At 37.6% G+C, this 24,120-nt stretch overlaps 1 protein-coding gene and 1 long non-coding RNA gene across 2 annotated transcripts in view; one reads left to right on the top strand and one right to left on the bottom strand.

The window, feature by feature from the left end:
* Positions 1 to 840: 840 nt before the first annotated feature.
* Positions 841 to 24,120, top strand: part of stx1b (syntaxin 1B) — a 37,455-nt gene continuing 14,175 nt past the window's right edge. Inside the window, exons 1-3 of the mRNA XM_043218047.1 lie at positions 841 to 1,148; positions 18,624 to 18,698; positions 19,543 to 19,642. Of these exons, the coding sequence (XP_043073982.1) occupies positions 1,119 to 1,148; positions 18,624 to 18,698; positions 19,543 to 19,642 (205 nt within the window). The 5' untranslated portion in view covers positions 841 to 1,118. The remainder of the gene's footprint in view (positions 1,149 to 18,623; positions 18,699 to 19,542; positions 19,643 to 24,120) is intronic.
* LOC122323934 overlaps positions 13,672 to 24,120 on the bottom strand; it is a 26,743-nt gene continuing 16,294 nt past the window's right edge. The window contains exon 3 of the long non-coding RNA XR_006247076.1: positions 13,672 to 13,877. This is a non-coding gene — a long non-coding RNA (uncharacterized LOC122323934). The remainder of the gene's footprint in view (positions 13,878 to 24,120) is intronic.

Here is a 24,120-nt window from a genome sequence, read left to right as displayed (position 1 = left end):
GTTACATTGATATTAGTACTGATGCAATCTAAAGAAAATTCATCTTTACATATGAAATCATAGAAGAAAAAATGTTTTAAATTTTAATTGCTCGAAGATGCATATAATCTTAGTAAAAATTAAAGACATAATGTGATCAAACTAATTGCTATAGATATCAGAGACCCGATAATTTACAGTTTGGCTCATATTAAAACCCAATAAACTAAAAAAAACTCAAACATAAAATGAAATGTCTATATTTGAAATCACTAAATGTATTGGTACTGATAAACAGTATTTTTCCTTTGTAGCTGCTTGTACCAATAAACACATTTAAGTCCCACTTTACATTATTTCTCATGAAACAGAAAGTTTTGTTCGAAATACATTATCGTGGTAAAACAGGTTGTAATTTATGTTACCCTCAAACAGCTGGATATTCACTTGTATCCGCTACACGCCTATTTATATTGCAGAATGATGCATTGACTGTTTTAATATAGCTAGATGTCTCTTTCTACTCATCATAATTGGCATCTGAGGTAAATTCGGATACACTAAGATTTTAAAGCGTATAACTACTTGAAATCCTGTTTAGCGACCCACCTCGTATTAGAACTAAATCGATCCGCATCGATAATTTCGTCGGGCCTAAAAGAGCCTACCGCTCTAAAACTACAGTTCCCTAGTTATCATGGGGAGCGCGAGGCTGTTACGCGCTGCGGAGACGCGCAGTACAGCAAGCGAGTGGAATGGGGGAAGGGCGGCAGGTAAAGTGAGACGGGGGCGCATGCGCAGACGCGCTCCAGCCCTCTGCATCGCTCCCCTCCCCCCACCTCTTTTTTTTTTTGCAGCATCAGTACCGCGTTCGGCATCGCATTCGTGTGCTGGAGTCAGAGCGCGCTGCGGGGCATCACTGCACCGCCACGGAGGACACACCATCACAGAAGCAGGAACAGGGAAAAGGCAAAAAGGCGTGAAATAGCGCAGAGGGGGAAGAACAGGGCGCCCTTTTTCTCTCCCGAAACCACCTGAATCTGTCGGAAATTAAACAGAAGCCAGACATTCGCTGATAATAAACCCACAAACGCAGCGGACATCTCAAGCGACATTTTTGGCCAGCACGGCGGGGAAAAATGAAGGATCGCACGCAGGAACTACGAAGTGTAAGTCTGTATTTCTGACGCTTTATCCTTCATCTCCTCCCATATCCCCCGTCTCCTCACCGCAACCGGGCGTCAGCAGCTGACATCTCACTGCTGCTCGCTCACGGCTGGGCATTTATGGGCACGGTACGGTTTTCGTACATCTTGCGATGTTTTTTTTTTTTCCCCAGTCGCGCAATCGCTAATGTAACCGTCTCCCAGATCGCGCATATAATTAACGTTTTTAATAGCGGCTCGCGCGCGCGCCGTTCCATGTGCGGTGGATCGATTTATCGATAAAATCGGCTTATATGGCGTAATTCGCGAAATGAGCCCCCCCTACATTAGCATGCATGCAAACAGACCATCTTTGATACATGTCGCCCAGGAGTGTGATCTAGGGTACAGACGGCTGCGGATAGTTAGCCAGCATCCTTACACTGATACGCACCATCCCGATATCTAATTCTATGATCACCGCGTCATTAATTATTAACACCCATTTTTTTTTGTTAAACGAAAATAGCATTCGCCTGTGCCTTGTTCCGTACCTTATTAACTCTATTAGGTTTTGCGCCTGGCAATTTTGGAGCATCTCCGCTAAAGCCCTGTTCTGGATGCATGCACGTCTTCATCGGACGCGTTTGGATCGTTTGGGTGGGATATGTGCGATTATCGCAGCACGCTTTGTTCCGTTTTTACCCGCGATGTTAAATACGAAAGGGTGTAATATTGTTGCACGAATCGCCCGATTGAGCTAAACGGATGCAACATGGCCGCCGAAGTATTTCTATTTGTAGTCGCGACGGTATAGCGACTTAATTGTTTATTTTTTCCCCTATAATATCGAAGGTGGGCCTTGAGGCTTTGATGCGTCGCCCAGCCTCCGCGAATTTTCCGTCGCCGGACATCAATGAAATATCGTAAAGGAAACGCCTGAACCCAGTGCACTGCACTCATCAGTGTGCGCGCGTGTGGTGCGCTTGCTAGGAGCGAAAAAAAAAAAAAGGGGGCTTTTGTGGGAGGATGGGGATGTAAGAGAGATATGTACATTAACATGTTTGTTAAAATATATAATACACACACACACACACACACACACACACACACACACAGGTTATTTCAGCAACTTCACAACCCAACCCAAAGAGGCGCGTCTTCTTCATTCGCTTCATCCGTAAAAAGTCATTCGGACCAGAATCAGCCCAAGACTTCCCTTTTCCCCGGAGACCCGGAGCATCCGACATCAGCCTTTTCTTATCAGACGCAACATAGAAATGTAATCTACAGATAATTGGATTTGGAGAATTCGCAATTATACGTGACGCGCGCGTTCGCCGCACGCTGCTGCCACAGTGCTTTTAAACATATACACCATTAGTCCTGCTTCTAAAGGTGCTAATGGCTCGACGCGAATCTGATGCGACATGATTGGGCAATAATCACATTTTATGTAATCGTCAACATCACTGTGACGTATCGGTCGCGCGGTGAGGGAAGTGTACGGGTTACTTGGACTGTGGGCGCGCGCAGGGCGAGCGTGTCTGTGCATAGCGGAGACGAGCAAGGATAAATCAGACGGAATTCATTGACCTTGCCCCTTTCGATATTAGGTTTCATTTGTATAGGGGAGAGGTCTGACATTAAATGAATGAGTGTGATTGAATGGGATAATTGCAGCCTGAAGTATTTCTCACGAAAGCCGGGTGGGGGATGCATTATATTCCAACAGCGGCCACATTTCCAACATTTCGCATTAGAAAGCCTCTGGATTTATGACTCGGGTGAAGAAGTCCACGCAGCAGCCTCGTTCTGATAATCAGCGTACTTCATTTCTCACGTTTGCATGTTTCTGAAGGAAGCTTCAGAAAATGGAACTGAATATCAATGGCAGATCATCCTGATAATAGGCCTGTGGAGACCGGGGCTAGTTGTCACACAGGAGAAGAGCTTTAAATCAATAACTATGAAATACCGAGTCAACAGATCAATTAAACAAAATTGTGCTTTGGCTTTAAACGCATAGACAAAAGTATGATGTTTCATTCGTTGTTTTGCATTTTCGTAACACGCATACTCTTTAAATACTGCCCAAAACTATAACAGGCTATAGTGTCTTGTTATATTGTGACAACATACCCCTTATAGTGCGACAAGACGCCTGCTCCACCACAAAAGGTCACCGTGTCTTCATTGAATTCTTTTTCTTGGCGAGGAAATGTTCGATAGCTATTTTGAAGCCAAGACTTTAAAGCATCAGCAGCCCATACTGAAACCGCCTCAAGAAAATAAATCTACCCTAAGAAATATTCACCAAAGCAAAACGACTAGCCTCGGTCTCACCTGATATATGTTTGAGATGCAATAATAGTGTGACTAAATCTGTATCTACGACAGAGAAGTCATTTCACGAGCGAAGTGAAGACTGTGCGCTTTGAAAAGCAGATACGGTTCGCGACAGAGCAAGCACGCATGTAACGCATGTTATTAAAGTGTATGGGGTGACAAAATGATTTCAAATCCAGATACTAAACGTGCACAATGTATTGCTGTGCTTCACTGTGCCCTGTGATGTCCTTGAGAGAGGCAAGGTTGAACGTCTGTGTCTCTAGGTCTCTCTCTCTTTCTTTCTTTGCCTCTCAGTTAACAGGCTTCGGCGAGAAAGTCATGTTTAAGACTCCTAACGTAAACGATATAGGCAGTGAGTTGTGCATTATGGAGTGCGAAACAACTTGTTGTGCCTTCAGGATTAGGTATGTTAAAGGGATTATGATTCGCTCATTCTAAACCTACATGACTCTCTTTCTTCTGTTGAACACAAAAGATGATATTTTGAAGAACTGACTAAACAGTTTTGGTGGTCACGTTCGCAGACTCTGGTCAAGTACTGAAATGTTTGAGAATACGGAGCATACTCCGTGTGACTGCAGCGATCAATTTGTCTCAAGTCATTTGAATGCAGGACATAGTTTTCCACATGATGTGTATATTTCAGTTAGCTGGCTAATGAATGAGTGAGGAAAAAAAAACACCACATGTTTGTTTGATGTTGAATGCATGAAAATGAATAAACAAACGAACAAGCAAGCGTGGACAACATGAAAAAACGTATGCAAATGATTAAGTACCAATAAATTAGGACCCGTTTAATGTGTGTTGGAACCACTGACGGTTGTCTTGTGTTAAATTTCATAGCATTTCTAAAGATGGTAAAAGGAACGAATGTTTTGCATCTAACATGTTGTCCAGATAATAACTTGTGATAGTAATAAACCACAGGTGCGGTCTTACTGGAAAGTTGGCAACCTAATTTACCCACAAGCGCCAGGAAAGCTAAGATTATGTGGCATCACATACTGCATCTTGCCCAGTTTTGTCCAGAAAAGGAGAGGTCAGACACGTTGTGCTAATTGATACTAAACGAGTGCTAATAGAGCCCACAGAATATAATTCAGCTGCAAGTATGACCATAGACAGGTTATGAACCCGTTATGAACCACATTTTGATCTGTAACTTCATTCGCAGTTCTAGGAGAATATATAATTGCTCCTTAAAAAATTAAACAAAACGACCTAGCAAAAAGACAAAAATGCATATGAGTAAATTAATTGGTTGCAGTTATTATTTAGTGAATGGTGAAGAGAATATGTCACTTACCAGTTCGCCATAGACTAGAGAAAGCGTAATAATATAATAAACTAATGAAAGTTTTTAGAGTGACGGAGGCATACAGTGAGTAAGAAACACGTTTGATTGCCAGAAATATGTTCTTGATCACTCCGGCCTATTATACTGTATCAAAACGGCTGATTTGTGACTTATTCCAGTTGATCAGTTGCAAACCTGTTAGATACTCAAAATAGGTTTTTTTCGAGCGTGTGGGGGATTAATTCTCAGGACAGATGGGATAGAAGCAGGGAACCCCGGTAGCCGACGCGACACACAGAGAAAGTATCAGAATGATAAGCAGCGAGCAACGCTACAGCTGACTGCAGCAAGAGCTGAGCTCATGGGGAAAGTGAACTCAGTAGGTGTCTTGTCAGCCGACGGGGCCGGAACAGGTAGATAATAATTGGCAGAGGGGGAAGAGGGAAATATACGGCTATGTATGTGAAGTTGGCCGCTGCCCAACAACAGATGCAACAGATAGGTCACGATAGGTCGCGGATGGAAGGGAGGCGGTGGCTGGGTCCAAACTGGAAGAACGAAGCGCTGCAGGTATACAGTGGCAGCCAATGAAACTGCAGTAGGGTTAGAGAGGGAAGTGGAATTTTCCCAAATCTCTGGTTGGGGGAATTGGAAGAGGACATAAAGAGTATACAGAGAAAGGAATGAGCAGCGGTGGCCACAGGTACTGTAGCAGATGGAGGATAAATGAGATGCATCATAAAGACAGTGTGTTAGGAGATAAATGAAAGCTTAATGATTCAGTTGCAGGGTTATTGCACTAAATGAACGCCGGGCAGATTTGCTGACGTGCAGGAATTGGGTAAAACTGCTTTCTAATAGTATAAAATGAATTTTGAGCACTGACACTTGGGCTGGGAGCCTGAACTGATTTGGTTGGCTCTTTTTGCTTTTTCAAAGCTCAGCAGAAGATAGAGTAGTGAGTATTTTCAGAGGTTCAACTGAAGGCGGAAGGTTTCGCCTTAAGATGCACAGTTTTTATGAATTTGTTAGTGATTTGGAAACCGAAGATGAATGATTCTGGCATAAAGTGACTGAAAGTCTAGGACGACTGAATATCTTTACGGATTCTTTACGAACTAATACTGGATTTAGCAGAAATGGCTGCAAACTATAACTATAGGAGCTTTTCATATTGAAGTGAATCAGAGTTTATAATCTGTTGTTAATACTTCTTTTAGCACATACATATAGCTTTTCCTCAGTGGCACTGTATTCCTGCATGAACAACATGCTTGAATAAGTCCACAGTTCCACAAGATATGACAATATCTGCTAGCATGTTTGCTTGTAGTACTACTACCGTGTTAGCTATCTGGCTAATACATCACAGCACCTCTAAAACTTTATTAAGGCACGCTTTTTTAAATGATAATTCAAGTATACCTATAAGTTTAGCATTACTTTAAAGTGCATTGATTTATTAACCACACACCTAGATGTCGCAATTGTAGCAATTTTAGCAGATTTCAATTTGTCATTGACTACTGATATTTTTACATTTAAGCATTAACACTTACGTCTTCAAATATATCTAAAACATCCTCAGAAGGGCATTTATGAATTACACAGTGACCCCTGTAGGTCATCACATGCACAAACCATTGGCGATGGAATAGTAAGAACCATATTGAATCAGCTTTAATGCAATTGTTGTTTTTCTTTAATAATTTCATGAACAGTTCTATTAGTACTTGATTAATTTTTTAACCTAACTATACTAAATTTAAACATAAAAATTTATATTTTAATTTGGAGAAATATGGACTGTGCATTTTTTATTACAAATAGTTCAACTGATTCGTTGGGTGACTCATTAGGCTGATTCAAAATGATGAGTTTCAGATTAAATTTTTTTTAAAAAGGAGGAGGGCACAGTGCACTGTATATTTGCAAGAACAATGAAATAGAAAGCTCTTTCTCTCGCTTATCACAATAAATTCAGACTGAAATTTAATTTAATTTAACAATTACTTTTTGCCATGTAGTGCAGAAAACACAGTCAGGGTACTTCAGATTTACACAGAAATTTGAGATGTATAGGATGCTCCTCTTTAGTTTCTCAAAATAAGTGACATACTTACTAAAAAAATCGAAGAAATTATTTATCCAAAAATCCGTTTTGCTGTTTACTCTTTGCCATGCAGTTATAATTATTGAGACCTAATGCTTTCAAACTTAAAAAAGCATACAAAAGCCTCACAAATGTAAACTTACCTAACGTAACTTGCATAAATACCTACATTTTAGTCTGTTCTTTACAATAAGCTACTGCATGGATTCAGACAAATACATCCTTCACAATTTATATTGTGATTGAAACCACATTACGATGAGAAAATGACTTTGATGTTTAATTTCTGGATGGACTGTTCCTTTAATCTGTTTTAACATATGGGTGGGCGACCACTGGAGTAATTAGATGGTTTTTGTTGTTGCATTTGGTTGCTTCTCCATTAACCGTCTTGGTAATCACAAGAATTTAAAGGGGAGGTTCTGTCAATAACATCATTAGTATTGATCTGCTCTTTTATTGATCCATTTCCTTCACTTTTTGGGCTTTAAAGAACTACACGCAAATTCAAAAAGGCATGTTTGAATCATTTACTGAAACATCATAACATACGCAAAGACCATCACTAGCAATCGACCCCCTGATGAATTATATTTTCATTCTCAGTTTGCTTAGACATTGTTAAATTTGCCCCACGATACATGTGCAAGGATAATATAAATATGATAATATATGCAACATCTGTGGTCCATTATTCACACCCCGTTAATGGAAATTCATAACGTAACAGGGCTGTTTGGGCAAAAGTCAAGCATCAACATCAAGCGAGTGAGACCGAGGTCAGGTTGGCTTTAGATTTCATTAAGACTGAATCACACTTTTCCCTTTCTGACCAGCGCTGATTTATTAACTTTTAGTCATGCCCACAAAATACTGCCCTGATGGGTAATTTCAATAGATCGGCATGATTTAAGAGTTACAGGGTGGATTTATGTTTTAAATTGACTGCGGGCTGTGAATGAGTCAGCAAGTTTTGTTGCTCATTCTCCAGTGGCTTGCTGTCATTTGAACCAGATAGTTTTTTTTTCATACCTGAGTCATTATTGACTAATGTGAAAAGACAGTAGCTATTCCAGTGGGATACAGGAAGTGGTTTTATCAGTGCTAGCAAGGGGTCGAGGTGTCAGTCCCTATCGCCCCGCAATTGTGACGTGTTTTTGCGTGTTTCAAAGGAGTGCTGGAGTTTCTTCAGGGCTGCTGGCAGAATTCACGATCCTATTAACACTGGCACGAATGTCATACATTGTTCATGATTTTGTTTCCTTATTAAAGCTTTAAATGGACAAGGAAATTAATAGTTGACATGTGTTTAAGATTCTCCTGCCTTTGACACAGCTTTTGTGGCATGCAGGCTTTTATTTTCGAGTAAGGAATTAAAATATGTATGTATATATACAATGTATTAGATATTGCATGGCATTTGATAAAACTATCAATTTAACACAACTGAACTTAAAACAAGCCATATTTTTGGAAGAACCATCACTTCACAAAAATCAAAACCTTGTCATGTCATAATATTTTTTTTAGCATATTTTTACATTAGAAGCAGTGTTCTTTAAAAACAATACCAATCATCTTCTGATGTTCTAATTTTAAAACATTTTGCATTAATTTGTAATTTGTTAATTTGTATTAATTTGTAATATCCTCGGTAAAGGCTTCTATTTTACTCATTCAAACTGTAGAAATATTTTTACACTTTAGGTTATTTGTCTTTTTATTGAGGACTTGTGTTGGCATTAAATAAATTTATATATATTTTTATTTAGAGCTTTTTTAGCTTCTGCCTCAGTTGATTACTAAGGTATAGAGGTCCATTGAATTAACATATATATGCTTTTAGTTGTTAGACAAAGGACTCATCATCTGTCTATTTAGTTTCTTGTTATTAGCCTCGGTTTATAGCACAATTGAACTGGGGATAACCCTGTCCCTTGGGTGGAAAGGAGTGAACGTCATGCACCACTAAAAGACAACACTAAAAACACACACACACACACACACACACACACACACACACTATACTGCACCTTCTTCATCTATTATACACAGTTATTGCCTGTTTTTTGTTTTTTTTTCCTGCATGGCAATGGAGAACTGCACATCATTTGCTATTAAAAGACATGATGCAAGGTAGAATTTAATAAAATATCAATCTAATGAGATTAAATATTAAACAAACTAAAAACTATAACTTTGCTAGAAATAATTCTTTATAATACCTTTCCCTTTTTTTGAGTTTCACGATGAATCGCACATCATTTGGTGCTGCTAGACGTGATGCAAGACTGAATACAGTGCCTCATATATTTTCAGATGCCAGAATGTGCCATTGTATATCGAAAGAATCCACGGGTTAGAACGGGAATGCGATTTACTTCCACTTTGGAAATATAATCACATTTTCCACCACTTCTCCTCATGTTTGTCAACAGAAACTAATGCAGTATTATGAGGCTAAAGGAGGTTACTGTCTAATGCTGTAAGGACTTCTGATGCCTGTGGCCAGTGGCCATCCTCAGCGCAGATGGGCCAACGGCAGGGAAGCAAGATTATGACATTTCTGCATTACCCCCGCACCTGATTTTACACCGCATTAAAAACCCGTCCGACACAGATTCGGATGTGCGTTTCCGAAGCCCTGACTGTCGTATCTATTGGCGAAGGTCCTGGTCACCTGCTTGGAAGAGGATACTTTTTTTAAACGTCCTTTTCCGGTGACAACTTATTCCGCATCATTCCGGCCTCCCCTCCCCCAGCGCTCCCTCTTTCCCTGTGGAGGTCTGTCTCTTTCCCCATCCCCCTCTGATTGCACTTTCCTGACCCTCCCCCTACAGCTGCACACTTATTCCTCTTGATTCTCCCTGCCACACACTCGTACATGCTCGCTTTCGCATCCTAAGCATACTCACTATTGCTCCATCCCTGCCAAGGGCTTTTTTCCAATCGCAGTGTGGGTAAATAAATCAAAATATGAAAAAACTGAAACCGACACACATTCATTCCAAGGAAAGCACCACTTGAGCGATTCAGTGCGTTCTTGAAACTTATGAATGTGGGAAATGTATCTGTCAGAACTGTAAAAAAAAAAGTAAATAAATGCAAAAATGATTACAAGATACATATTTCATGCACATTTAAATATGGTAATATTTATTATTATTATCATCATCATTATCATTACAACCTATAACCACAATTGGTACCATATTTTAAGAACATGACATGATGCAAAATGTAGTCCGGTAATTATTTTTAGCCATATATAAACTAGAATTTCATAAAATGATCACTTTAATGTGATAATATCATTATATCAAATATAAAACAAACAAGAATGATCAGTTTGCTTGGGATAATATTGGTTGCATTGCACATGATTCAGTAGCAACAATTGAATCTCTTGATAATATCTGTCCACCTAAGCAGTTCAGTAAGATATTGAATCTTTTGAATGTGGAAAATTTTATTGTCAGAATGTTTACATTAAGTAAAAACTAAACTAAAATAAATCGTGAAGCACATTTCATGCACATTTCAAAAAGTTATATTTTATTTGTATTATTTTTAGCCATATTATTATTGTATTATTTTAGCCATATTTAGGGTAGAATTTAATAAGTTGATCAGTTTAATGTGATTAAATATGTGTTGCAAGAATTATCACTACAATTGTATTGGTTGCATGGCACGTGATTCAGTAGCAATCTAGTCATCCGTTTATAATATTTGCCCACTTGAGCAATAGAGTGAGTTCTTGAAGATTGGCAATTTGTGTCAGATTTTTTACAAATTGAATAAAAAAATAAGAAATAATGCATTTAGTTGAATTTTCAGCATCATTGCTCCAAAAAAACTTCCAAGAGAAATATTTCATGCACACTTAAAAAGTATTTTTTAATAGCAGTGTTTGATAACCAATTTAAGAAGAATCTCGCAGCATTTTTAGAAGTTTGAAGGAATGATATCATTGCTGGAGCTTTTATATTATTTATTAAACAGCAGCATCAGCAGTAGAGTGATTTTAAGATACTTGGTGATGTATTAAAGCAATGCGTGCATGTGCATCTAAATACATAAATGGCTAAATCGTGTTTGTATGTGTGTGTTTGTATTCCAATCACTGCGTGGGTACGACTACGCCTGCAGTGTATTGTGAGGACAGTTTTATTGCAGGGACAATGTCACGTCCTCTCTGCTGCACACCACCCACCAGTCCTTAACACCGCCAATAAAACGGCTAAAACAAAATGGCTTCCTGTCTAGTTATGGTACAGCTGGTTGGCAAAACATACCATTAAGGCCAAGTCAGATAACATGAATATTTCACTATATTGATTTCATTTTTGTTAATCGTACACCAGGTGGGATATAAATTGAGGGTCACTAAATCTGATGTGATACGCTCAGTCTTGCAGAATCAGCTCAGTTAGACGGTAACCAGCGGTGACAACAAAGTCAACAAATTTTATTTTATCTTGACAGCATAAAAGGGAGGCCCTGAATAATTTAAAGGTAATATCAGGATCTGGATTTATATACTCCATGCTACTGTAGCTCAAACGGTCAAGTCGTAGGTTTGTTTTTGCAAGAAAGCAATGAACCCTGAATGCAATGTAAGTCACTTTGAATAAAAGCATCTGCCAAATGCATAAATGTAAGTTGTTCATCCCAGACTTTATGTAGGTGAGTCAATTACCTGATCTAACTACCTCCTGAGGTTCCTGGTGAAATAGGGCAACAGGGTGCCGCTGGGATTTCTCACAATCTGATTCAGAAATCATAGTAAAAAGCCTTACAAAATACACAGACAAGGTTAATAAAAATGCATTTCTACAACCTTGCTAGTCATCGGCATATGTTGTGTTTTGGATGCTCATTTACTAGTTTTTCTCATTGCACGCTTGTTTTACTTGAATCTAGTTGACAGTTGAGTTTCTTGTCGGTGAAAGTTGAGAAGCTCGGTGAGAATGTTGTTCATTTCATATTATAATAAATAAGAAATGAAATGAAATCTCTATGAAGTTAAAATGAAAACTTTAAAAGGACAGTTCATCCGAAAATGAAAACTTTGTCATCATTTACTCACCCTCATGTATGAGTTTCTTACTTCTACTGAACACAAAAAAGACATTTTGAAGAATGTGGAAAACCAAATTGTTACTAGTAGCCATTGATTTCCCTGTTTTATTTTTCCCTGTTTTGGAAGACATTGGCTACCAATAACTCTTCAAAATATCTTCAAGAGGTCTTATTGGTTTTAAAACAACATGAGGGTAAATAAATGATGATAGAAATGTAATTTTTGGCTGTTGAAGTAAATGTCTATAGGCTTTAAAGTAATCTATATGCTAGTGTAGTTACATTTTTTCTTTTAGAAGATATATTAATTTAACAAGAAGTTCATGGGACTAGCAGCCTTCAGATCGAGGATTCAATTCCCAGTGAATTCATTAAGTGATAAAATGTATCTTGTCTGTAATGTGACTTGATTTGTATAAAAGCATCTGCAACTGCATACGTATAAAAAGAAAGAGAAAGCAGTCAAAGCATTAGCACAATGGGTTCATGTCCAACTAGGTCAAATGAACCGGTTAGCAGTTTGGGCTTGACTCAACCAACGTCTTCAGACATGGCCGTACTATTCAAAATGACTTGCGCGCAGCAATATCTCCGCATATATGTCTTCATGTGCTGAAACATGATCACGTAATTAGCCACTTCTCTCCAATGATGGATGTTGGAGCATGTTTTTATATGTTGGCTGGTGCACATGCTGATCATCATTCTTAGCTTGCATCCCAAGCCACAGCAGATTCCTATTTTCAACAAATGCATATTAAAGTGTATTCTGAAGGTTGGGGTATTTCTTAGTATATTTTGCTGTACATTTTGTCCCTCTTTAGCTTGTATACCGCATTGAAGAGGTTCTTAACCGGTGGGCTGTCTGACAGGTTTGGTGACAGCAGAGGAAAAAAACATGTTAAACTCTATAATTATGCATAGTTAGGATAAAAATAGGCTGATTAACTTTCAAAAGGAGAAGAACCTTCCAATATCCTATCTTGTTTATATGAAAGGCTATTGAAATTGGCGAAAACTATGGCATTTAAATTAAAATATGATCAAATAAAATATGATCCAGAATACATTTTATACGCCTTGCTATGGTTTATGCATTTACAACCTGCTTATTATTTAGTCTTTGCCATGTAATAATGCACAGATCATGGTAATCTACATACTAGTAGCATTACAAATTATGAATATGTGTTTCAGGTCACTCACAATCCTAATTATTGTGTTTTCTACAAGGTCTAGCATTGCAAGTATGTAGTTTCCCCTCGCAGCTGCGCTTGTGTTTTGTCTCTCTGTGGCCGGCGCAAGTACAGGATTAATTAAAATAATTTAACCTCAAATAAACATTTCAAGCCTGTGTATTTATTTCTTTGTTAAGTAGCCGTGTAACTAGCGGGGTAATGTACATTCAGACGGTCATTATCGTAGAACAAACCCTCTCAGGGTGGTACAAGCCCAGATCGTGATCACCCCATCGGGGTTTATTTTGCGATAATGACCCTCTGATTGTATAATATCCCTTACTTAAAACCAATCTCAGACGTTTGCTGTGCACCCAAATAGACTATAATGACCTTGGGTTGCTTATGCTGTAGTTTTACAGAGAATCTGTCATAAGGCTGGCATTGAGTAGATGTGACATATCCCCGAGCATACAGTGGTGCTCTTTTTTAAAAAGACAAGAAGCCAATGTATGATGTGAAACGGATGACTATCAAGGTTCTTCACAAAACTGTATTTAATAGTACATCATATCTATATTTGGATTGCAGAGAAGGAAATACGTCCTACACCTACCTTGACTTGAACCATAAAGGACATTTGTTTCATGCATTTTGAGGAAGGTATCTCCCTTCATGGACTGACTTGATCTGCCATTCATTTTCACGGTTCCCATCTTGCATTCCTGCGAAGCAAGATAAAGTGAATACTCTGAGTGCAATGGATAAAATGGAGAAATGTTGAAATAACCAGCAATGAAAGGCTGGTAATGGGTTCACATGTCCTTGATATGGATCTCTTCCTTGTGTGCAAAAATAGCTAGCAGAATGCATTTCATAGAAAGATATGTTTTTAAAAACTGAACTATTTTAAGGTGACACACCAGCTTGTGAAACGCCCCAAAACAGCATGAGATGCATCACAATGGCCAAATGCAACAGCATGCTGTCAGCTCACTAACAATAGCAGAGCTGCTGAAAATATAAGAATATAAACTTTGGTGATTAAAAATAAAAAGTTGGGTAATTAGTAAGATTTAAAAAAAAATTCAGAATAATAATAGCATTAGTTATAATAACAAATAAGCAGTAAATCAGCTGAAATCATTTCTGAAGACTTTGGGTAATGATGCAAAAAATTCAGTTTTGTATCACAGGAATAAATTACAAAAATAAATACATTTTACAATTTAAAATAAAATTGAATTATATATAAAAATTATATATATATATATATATATATATATATATATATATATATATATATATATATATATATATATATATATATATATCTGAAACCTTTATTTATCCTGCATGACGAAAAAAAACTTATAAATCATATAGAATTAAGTTTTTTTAAGGTTTTCTGTAAGGGTAGGTTGGTGTAGGGAAATAGAAAATACGCTTTCTACAGTATAAAAACCATTATGTCTATAGCGAGTCCCAGCAAAACGCGTGTGTGTATTTGTGTGTTATATATAAAATCTGGAAAAACCTCAAAAAACTGAGCAGTCATTTGTTGGATGACTAATAATGGCATCCATAATCTTCACAGCAAATGAATCCTGAGCTACTTAATTAAAAGGCAATATAAATCTCCATTCGGTATTAGTCATATTTTAACCCAACAACGGTTCTTTAAAATGTCTCCCCATGTTCGAGCAGAGAATCCCTTCTTGTCACTCAACAGCAAAAGAGATGAAAGCAGATATGAATTGTTTATTGCTGTCCCACTGTGACCCTTGTCTAACATCGTAGGAGATTTATTGTCTCCAAACTCTTCCCCCAGACCTTATCTGTGCTCTCCAGCTTTGTCGACACAGAACGTGTCGTCCGAAAAAAGAGAAAGGCACCAGCATTTACAGGATCCTCCATCATCACCCACACACCAGCCACACTGGTAGGAGGCTCGGGTGCTACAACTCGGCACTTTCAATCAGAAATCCACCAGGCCTCTCTGGTCCTTCCTGAAATCTGTTGCTAGAGAACTTTTTTTTTTGTGAAGGTCATTAGCGACTGATACTGCGGAGATACCATAGACATAGAGCACAGGGGACCAGCAGCAAAGCCACTCCCCGTGAAACCAGATGCTGAGGGGGCAGGGAGGGCAGGGCTGGGGAAGGGAGCGGCCTGATAAGGAGAGAAGCAGGAGAGTAAACATTAGCATGGCTGATGAGACAAACACAGCGGCCGCTTTCTGCTACTATTTCATTGTGCTTTGACATGCAATCCTCTTGTCATGGGGAAATGCATAGAATCGAGGGGTCACGGCAGAAACGGGCTGCTAAAATGTTGAATCAATAAGCAATTGTCAGTAAGCTAAAAGCACGGGACATTTCACCTTTGCTCGTGGGGGAAGGGACTTTATTGCCATTATCTGATGACGGGAGAGAGAAAATAGCCTCTGCATGAATTAAATGACGTTAGCTGCAAATAGGCAGGCTGAAGCATCCATCACTCGGCTGGCAGACACTTGTGCCTAGCATAGCACCGCTGTAGAAATATCTCATATTAAAAACATTCAGCTCAAGAAATAAATCGTTATCAATCACCTAAATGTATTCTTTTAAATTGATGTCACCGAATGGCAGAGTACGAAATAAACCTTCTTGACTGCCCACCTCTTTTTATTTTTTTCACAGTTAAATAGTCATGTAAATTAAAACATTTTATATGTGACCCTGGGCTACAAAACCAGTCATAAGGGTAAATTTTTTAAAATAGAGATTTATATATCATATATGGTTATATATATCATATACAGTTGCATAAAAAGCTATAAGCTTTCAATTGATGTATGATTTATTAGGACTGAACAATATTTGGCCAAGATACAACTATTTGAAAATCTGGAAAAAATGTAAATATTAAAATATAATTCTTAGCAATGCATGTTACAAATCGAAACTTAAGTTTTCTATATTTATGTTAGAAAATTTTTATGTTTTTAAAATTTTAATATTTTTCTAATATATAATATCCTAATAATTTTTGGCATAATTTTTGACTCATATACAGTGTATTGTTGCGTATTGCTACAAATACACCCTTGAAATGTAAGCGGTCCAGGGTCATATATTACAATTTTTACATATTTGTCAACAGTTTAAAAACAGTTTATGTTGACACTATAGCAGTAATATTTTATTAACATTGATATAGGCTACTATTGTAGTTTCACCTGAAGAGCTTTGCATTTATGTCATGCACACCCCATTTTAAAGCATATTTAAAGCCAATTAAATTTAAGCCACCTTTAAGAAGTCTTCTCTACATATGACTGTCACAACATGCCCCCAGGGGACAGTTATAATGAACTTGTTTGTGAAAACGTCATGTTTATGTTCGTTTCCCAGCACACATATTTACCCACTATTGAACATAGCTGCTGCATCCGAAATCAAATACTTCCATACTTTATAGTATGCAAGAAAACAGTATGGCAAGAGTATCAGAAGGCAGTAAGTAATCAAGATTCTGAAGTGTGGATTCGGTGGACACTTTACAATCCCATGAGGCCACAGGAGAGGTTTTCTGAATGGCAGTGAAGCATCGGTACTGTTGCATGGCCGTAATAACATTGCAGATGTAGTACAGCTGAATTTCAAGCATGCTACCCATATGCATATCTTACAGTCGCCCAGTAAATGTAGTACCTACTCAGTACATCGGCTATTATACCCATTGTTTTTGGAAGGAGCATGTAACGTCTAAGACTACATAGCTAAACAGAATAAAAATATAATTGTTTACTTCTTTATTCATGTTTGTCCTCTTTACAGAAATATCAGACAAATATCATTGGCATTTTTACATTACACTTGTAGTTTTTATTGTACTGAGCCTGAATCTGAAGTTTGAAAACATATCGGTAGAGAACTCCCACAACTCTCGTAAAACTGCATGATTTTCTGTCTATAGTCTTGCATTTGCATGAAAAGCATTATTGCCATTATTGTTGTCTTTCAATAACTCCAATTACTTAATCACACTCAACTGTATTATATTTTAGATGCCTTGTCTTTTTCATGTGCTCTCTGGTTTATTCATAACGGTTTATTCCAATTTACAGACATAGCAAGTGCTTAGGATGACAAATATCGTAGCTGTTTTTACTTTGCACTTAAAAGTTTTGATTGTGATACACATCGGGTTGGATTTCACTGCTGAAATAGCAAAAACAATATCTACATATAAATGGCATATAAAACATTTCATATAAGTACTTTTTTGCATCCATGCTTTGAATTGTTCTGTTATTCGTAATAATTTTCATGAAAAATCTTTGACAATGCCCCAATCATTTCTGACCAGGCACAACAGCATCGAAAAGAAAATACATTAGAGTTATTGATTGCATCGAGGCAGGATGTTTTACATCCATTCCAATTGATAAATCAACAAATAAATCTGATAAGGCGCCACCAATTTAGGAACCGCAGTTGTTGTCTTGATTAATAAAATCCTTAGTCCTCTTAGTCAGACTAAGATAAGACAAATGCAGTGGAGACAAGACCAAGACCTTCAAAAAAAATCTCCTTGAGTCCTGGAGTACTACAGCATTACTGCTGAATATTAATCAAGCTTCCAGTAAACAAGATTCCAGCTCGGTCTAATGGCTGTCACTATAAAATATGTTTTCTCTCTGGAAATAGCCATTTCATTGGATGGGAAGCAGTTTGCTTGAAATGAAGAGCTATTAGTTACCAGAAAGGTTAGAGAGGTTGAGAGACGGGATGGTCTTTATGGCTACACACACAGGAGAACGTCCTATTCTGCTCAGCATGGATTGGCCGTACAGCTAATCTGAGATGGCCCTCCAGCTATCCCCAATTCTCATACCAATATGTGAACACAATCAAACCATCTTTTAAATGTGACACTGTGTGCTCATCTGAAAACATGTGATTTGCATTAGTTTATTAGGCTGCCCTACTTTATCCTATATGAGAAAAGGAGAAGCTGTCTGGAGGTGTAAAAAAAAAAAAAGGTTGCTTTTTAAATATAGGAGCAGCATGTTGTATTGATATCAAGTGTTTTTATTACGGTGTTCTTTGGTGAGATATTGAGTGATGCCACCAAAACAGCAACAAAGAATCAATTATACTGATGTTTTTCTGAGCAATTTTATATGTCTCATATTACCATCTATTTAAGATGAATCACTTACGTCGTTGTACTCCTCATTTGCCAGTCGCTTCGGATAAAAGCATCGGCTAAATGAAAAAATGCAAATGTTAATTATTTTATGATAATATATGCATAAGCATAATTTTCCTTTTTACTGTATAGGTACGGCGTGCAGGATTTGTGGTTTTATTATCTCTCGTGGTGCTCATCCAACATTATAAAAACACATTTGAAGATTTTTTTGTTTCTTGCATTGAGATTATCAAGACATTTAAGTGGTGTGTTTGTTTTTGTCACAGGCTAAGGACAGTGACGATGATGAGGAAGTCGTTCATGTCGACCGAGACCACTTTATGGATGAATTTTTTGAACAGGTAAACATGATCTTGACTAAAATATCATCATATTCAATTACTATTTATGCAGATGTAGATCATTTGATTTGCTCATCAGGTTTTGTTCATCATCAACTTGACTTTAACTTAAAACGGAACACAATAAATGCCTTTTGAAATCAAAACAGATCTGAAAACACTAGGAATCATACACTTGTCAACGTGATAAATGGTTACACAGTCATTTAGTATATGATGCCCAGTCCGAAGCTAAAACTGTGCTCATACGCAACTGTCTGAAGCTAAAAAATCAAAGTCTGTGCCCATCAGACACTGTGCGATTTTTCTGTGAAATCTGTCAACTCTGAATGCAGACTGGCTCTGACTGTTTAGCAACTAGCGTTGGCTCGCCTAGACTGCAAATTGGGGCAAAAATCTGTACAAAGACGTGCATTCCAGCCTTTACATTCCCAAACTGTAATATAATTTGTATTCAAAGCATTTGAAGTAAATCCAAGTGCATTCAAAATATTCAAAGTTAAGAAATAAAAGAAAGTTCTTCTTAATATGATCAAGGCATTGTTTTAACAACAGCCTGATACTTATTAATTATACTGTAATGCAGTTTAGTGTCTGCATGCTTGCTTACTAAATATTAACATTAATATCAAATCAATTTATGCAGCTAACTTTTAATGCAACGAGACATATTATCTGTAACACAGCATACAGAAAATACTAATACGTGAAATTGATCCAGATTTTTTAAGCTGCTTAAATTATTTTCTTATCACGGAGCAAGACAATACGCAAGTAAATAATAATTAAAAATTTGTCCTATTTGCAAATGTCACCGTATTGACGGATGATTTAACACCGACAGGTGGAGGAGATCCGTGGCTGTATTGAAAAGCTGTCAGAGGATGTAGAACAGGTCAAGAAGCAGCACAGTGCCATCCTAGCAGCACCCAACCCTGATGAAAGTGAGTTCCACCCCATCAGTGCACTTTTATCTAAAATAATGTTTCAGTGTATACACAAGCATCTATGAGGAGGCATTCAGTGTGGTTTAAAAATGAGCGTTCTGCCTAGTGCGTAGTTTCTTTTAAAGACGCTAATGTACTGTATGCGACAGCTCATGAGTGAGACGATCAGGCATGCAATAAAAAAAAAATGTGTAAATTTGACATGTTTTACCTCCCCCGTATCTATCCATTCGCACTCAGAAATACACCATGTGGACACATGTTTGTGAATGCATATCTATATCTCAGGGCAAGATGACAAATTTTTACATTAGCAATCACCTCCACCCACGTCTTCAACATTAACAGGGATGCACTGGATATATTTGCCATGTCTACTATACTGCTGGCCCTTAAAGGGATAGTTTACTCAAAGATGAATAATTTACTCACTTTCTTTACATAAATGTAACATAAAAATACTTGTGCGCTGTACAGATAATAAAAATAAATAAACCTAAGTTATGAATACAGAAAAATTCATATGGACTATTTTATGTGCAAAAGGTTTTTTTACCTTTTTTTTTTTCAGTAATGCTTTTAAAGAAAGAGTTCACCCAAAACTGATCATTTTGCAAGGAGAGTCCAAACAGCTTGTAAAACCATTACAATACTCCAACCGTGACCCACACCACTCCAGTCCAACAGTTAATGTCTTGTGAAAGGAAAAAGCTGCGTGTGTGTTTGTAAGAAACCAATCCTTAATGAATTTTAACTTTGAACGGTTGCTCCTGGCCAAATTTTCAGCCCATAATCTATAGCAAAGCTTCCTCCAGTTAAGAATTCTATTTCCTCTTGACTTTGCACATCAAAATCCACCAACAAAACTGGAACTATTTTTGTTCGTAGACGGTGCTTGATCTATGCATATTTCTCCCCTGATTTACTGGAGAGCATGTTACCATGGATAAAGGACTCCGGGTTGTTGACACAAGCTTTGTTGTAGTGTCTTTGTAGGAATTAATTGCTTTCTGTGAATTTTTTAAAGTCACAGGTGCAAATATATCTGTGGCAGTTCCGCTATGTATACAGTGACTTTGTCGATTTCCCGTGCCTGACCTCAGCTAAATGAGAAAGGAACCGGGAAGAAAAAAATCCTTCGTCGAAGAAGGTGGAGTTTCAGAACACACCCACCGATTGCACAACTGTCTCGGGCCAATAGTATCTCAAAGGTGTTCAGGATCGCTTTGGTGAGACAAAATGTAATTTTGGCCTGATTTTGATAGAAATGACATCATTTCGATTAATTTTTCTATTTAGTTTGTAGTATATCGGGGCCTTTATTGTGATGTTTTTATCAGCCCTTTGGACTCCATTGGTGAGCAAATGATGCACTGCTAAATTTCTCCCAAAATGATGTGATGAATAAGCATCTTCATCTTTGATGAAGTGAGATTAAGTACATTTCCAGCAAATGTTCATTTTTTGGATCAGCTATTTACAACCCCTAAAACGTTCTAAGTTATACGTGCATACTGCCGTAATGCAGGAAAGTTGCAAGGAATGCAAAATCTATTCTATTCCATTTATCGCCTTTGGAAAGCACCAGCTTCATGACTTCACTGCAGCTGTGTGGCAAGATATATGAGCTCATTGGTGAGCCTATTCAAGCTTTCTCTGATACCTTGCATTTGCACCACCCACTCTACAAAAGAGGCGCTGCCACCACATCGCTTTAAGTGTTTGTTAGACCCAGCCCACACACCTCATAGTGCACCAGCCCACACTGCATCTATAGAGGCTGTTTCTTCAGTCCTCAAATGTTGCTAAAAAATCCTGCTCACCTCATCTTTCCCCAGCAACAGTGTTCAGTTACGGAAAATGTCTAAGAGTGTCCGAGTCATTCCGGTATTGTCTGTGACTAATGTGTGAGGTCATTCTGACAAAGCAGCTCTTTAGTAAATGTGCATGTGCAGTAAGTCACAATAGTATTTAACAAAGACATGCTGCCATTCAGTCTGTTACTTGTATAGGTACTGAGACATTGTTTCTAAATTAACAAATAGAAGAGTGAAGTATATATTGTCGATGTTAAAATACATTTATCTCACCTTTAAGAAGAGACAACCATAAGGTTATTCATAGGCTGTTTCTGCTGTAACGTGTGGCTAAAATTAAATGCAAAGTCATTATTTGTGCAGTTCCTTTTTGTGTCATAAATGACATGTTGCCACAAATGCTGTTCATGAACCAAGTTGCCCTCTGAGCTGCCTGGCTCAGTTCAAGACATCCACAGCCTACGAATGACTCAGCTGCTATAGATGAATCTTTAATAAATGACGCCTCATTGTGTCTGACAGTTTGGGTTCAGTTTCATACATTTGACTGCATGTGATTCACTTTGCATGCTTTTCTTTGTTTCTTTTAAGTTGTCGCGTGCATGCAAAAGAACATTATTTTCTGTTTTCTTTTATTTCTTTTGCTTTCCTCCCTGTCTGTTTTCACCATGCTGCATGAAGGATGAAGGGAAGCTGTGGAAGTTGAGTGTCTGTCTCGATATCTGTGTCAATGTGAACTAGAAAACCGAGGAGAGATGGAGAACATATTAAATACAGTCAGTCTTAAAGTAACAGTGCACCCAAAATGTCCTTATTTTTCCTTATTATTTATGAAACTGTGTATTGGTTGTATTTATTGTGTGTGTGTGTGTGTGTGTGTGTGTGTATATATATATATATATATATATATATATATATATATATATATATATATATATATACAAAATAAATATATATTTATATATATATAAAATAAAACACAATACAACTTATAAAAATCTTGCAATTAATTGCATGACAGCACAACTATTTTATTTAACTAAATTATAAGTTGTGCTGTCAAACAATTAATCATAGCACTAGTTGTTCTCCTTGTGCTCTCTTTTATCTCCAGTGTATGTGTTGTGTGTGTTTTTGTTATTTATTGTGCTTGTAATGTTATACATACAGTACAGCCCATGCTGCATAACATGTATTGAAGCATTATTGCCAGGACCAATTTTCTCTCTTTTTTTTTTTTACTGCAGAAGGCTTTGAATTCAGTCACAGGATCACATACAAAAAGCCAAAGACAGAAGCATCACTGTCATTTTTGGTTTAGCTGTTGCCTTTTATCTGAAATGTCTTACTTTGAGTACAATGACAGGAATATAATCTCAGTCGCTGGAAAGTTCACGGGTCAGCCCTATTCGGCATCAAGCTAACTTTTGTGTTTGCAGCTTAGATCCTTAACCAAGACTGCAACGCCATCCCCCTCGCCCTCAAGTGATCCAGTGTTATTGTGATCTCAGTAACATTTCTGGGTCAGCACTTCTCAATGCTAATCCACAACATCTATGTTAGCAGCCCAATTTCTCCATTACGATAACAACTAAAGCATTTTATATTTTCCCTTTACTGAGGTCGCCCTGTTTTTATTTTTTTTACGTTCTTGTCTAAGTGCTACTGTACAAAGCACAAAGCTAAACATTCTGCAACGTCTGTGAATCAGCCAAGTTGCTAAAAGAGGAGCGAATCCCTCTCTTTTTGGCTTTAAATGTGACCTTGAGCAGAAACCCTAAGCTCTTTTGGCTCTACGTGTGACTAATGGTTACCTCTTTGTCTTAGTTCATTAATGCATTTCACCCAATCAGCTTAATTGACTAAATTAGCCATCAGAATTATAGCCTTTAAACTTTGCCCTGCAGGTGAGTGACGTTATCAGGTAAAAACTAGCTGTGAGTACTACTTAGCTGAGGTGTGATAAATTTGACTGTTAGCATCTCTATACTTCAAATACTGCGGGGTTGAGAATTTTTTGTGCTCTGGATGGTTTGTGTCGTACGTTCGATTTTTCTGAAGCAAGCATAAAAGTATTTATTTGTTAGAATGCTGTGCTAAATGCATTTTGCGGTAGGCGGTGGTCAAAAATAACAAATAACCCTGCAGAAATTACATAATCTTTAGTAGACATCAACAAACACCATATGCTGTTAATTTACCTATAATAAACCTCTAGTATGTTCACATTAAATGAACATTAGCTGGTAAAATATTATGAAGCTATAGGCAGTAGTAGGTCTAGACGGGGTAGTTTTTTAGCGTAATATTAAGAAACCAAAAAAAAGTAGTTTTTCTGTAATTTTGCAGAAATATTTAACCTCATGTTTCTGCAACAGGTCTGTTTCAGCAAATTTGTGGCAACTGCTAAACCGATACAAATAAAATCACATTCAAGAGCTATTAAAGTGCTGGTTAGATGTCACGTTAAACAGTGGGTGTGACGAGAAACATCCTCGTCGGTCAAATCGATCTCTCGACCACATGAGCAAAAAAAAAGAAAAAAAGCTTACATGAGACGATGGCTTGTTTTCATAGAGCGGGAAAGAGCATTTAGCTGTCTGTAAGCACAACAATAGTGTAGCGATGTGCAAATATTATGATGCACGCTCAGTGACA

The sequence above is a fragment of the Puntigrus tetrazona genome, chromosome 19, assembly GCF_018831695.1.
Source record: "Puntigrus tetrazona isolate hp1 chromosome 19, ASM1883169v1, whole genome shotgun sequence".
NCBI classification, from domain to species: domain Eukaryota; kingdom Metazoa; phylum Chordata; class Actinopteri; order Cypriniformes; family Cyprinidae; genus Puntigrus; species Puntigrus tetrazona.
Note: the sequence above shows the minus strand (reverse complement) of the source record. Positions and strands in the feature narration are given on the sequence as shown.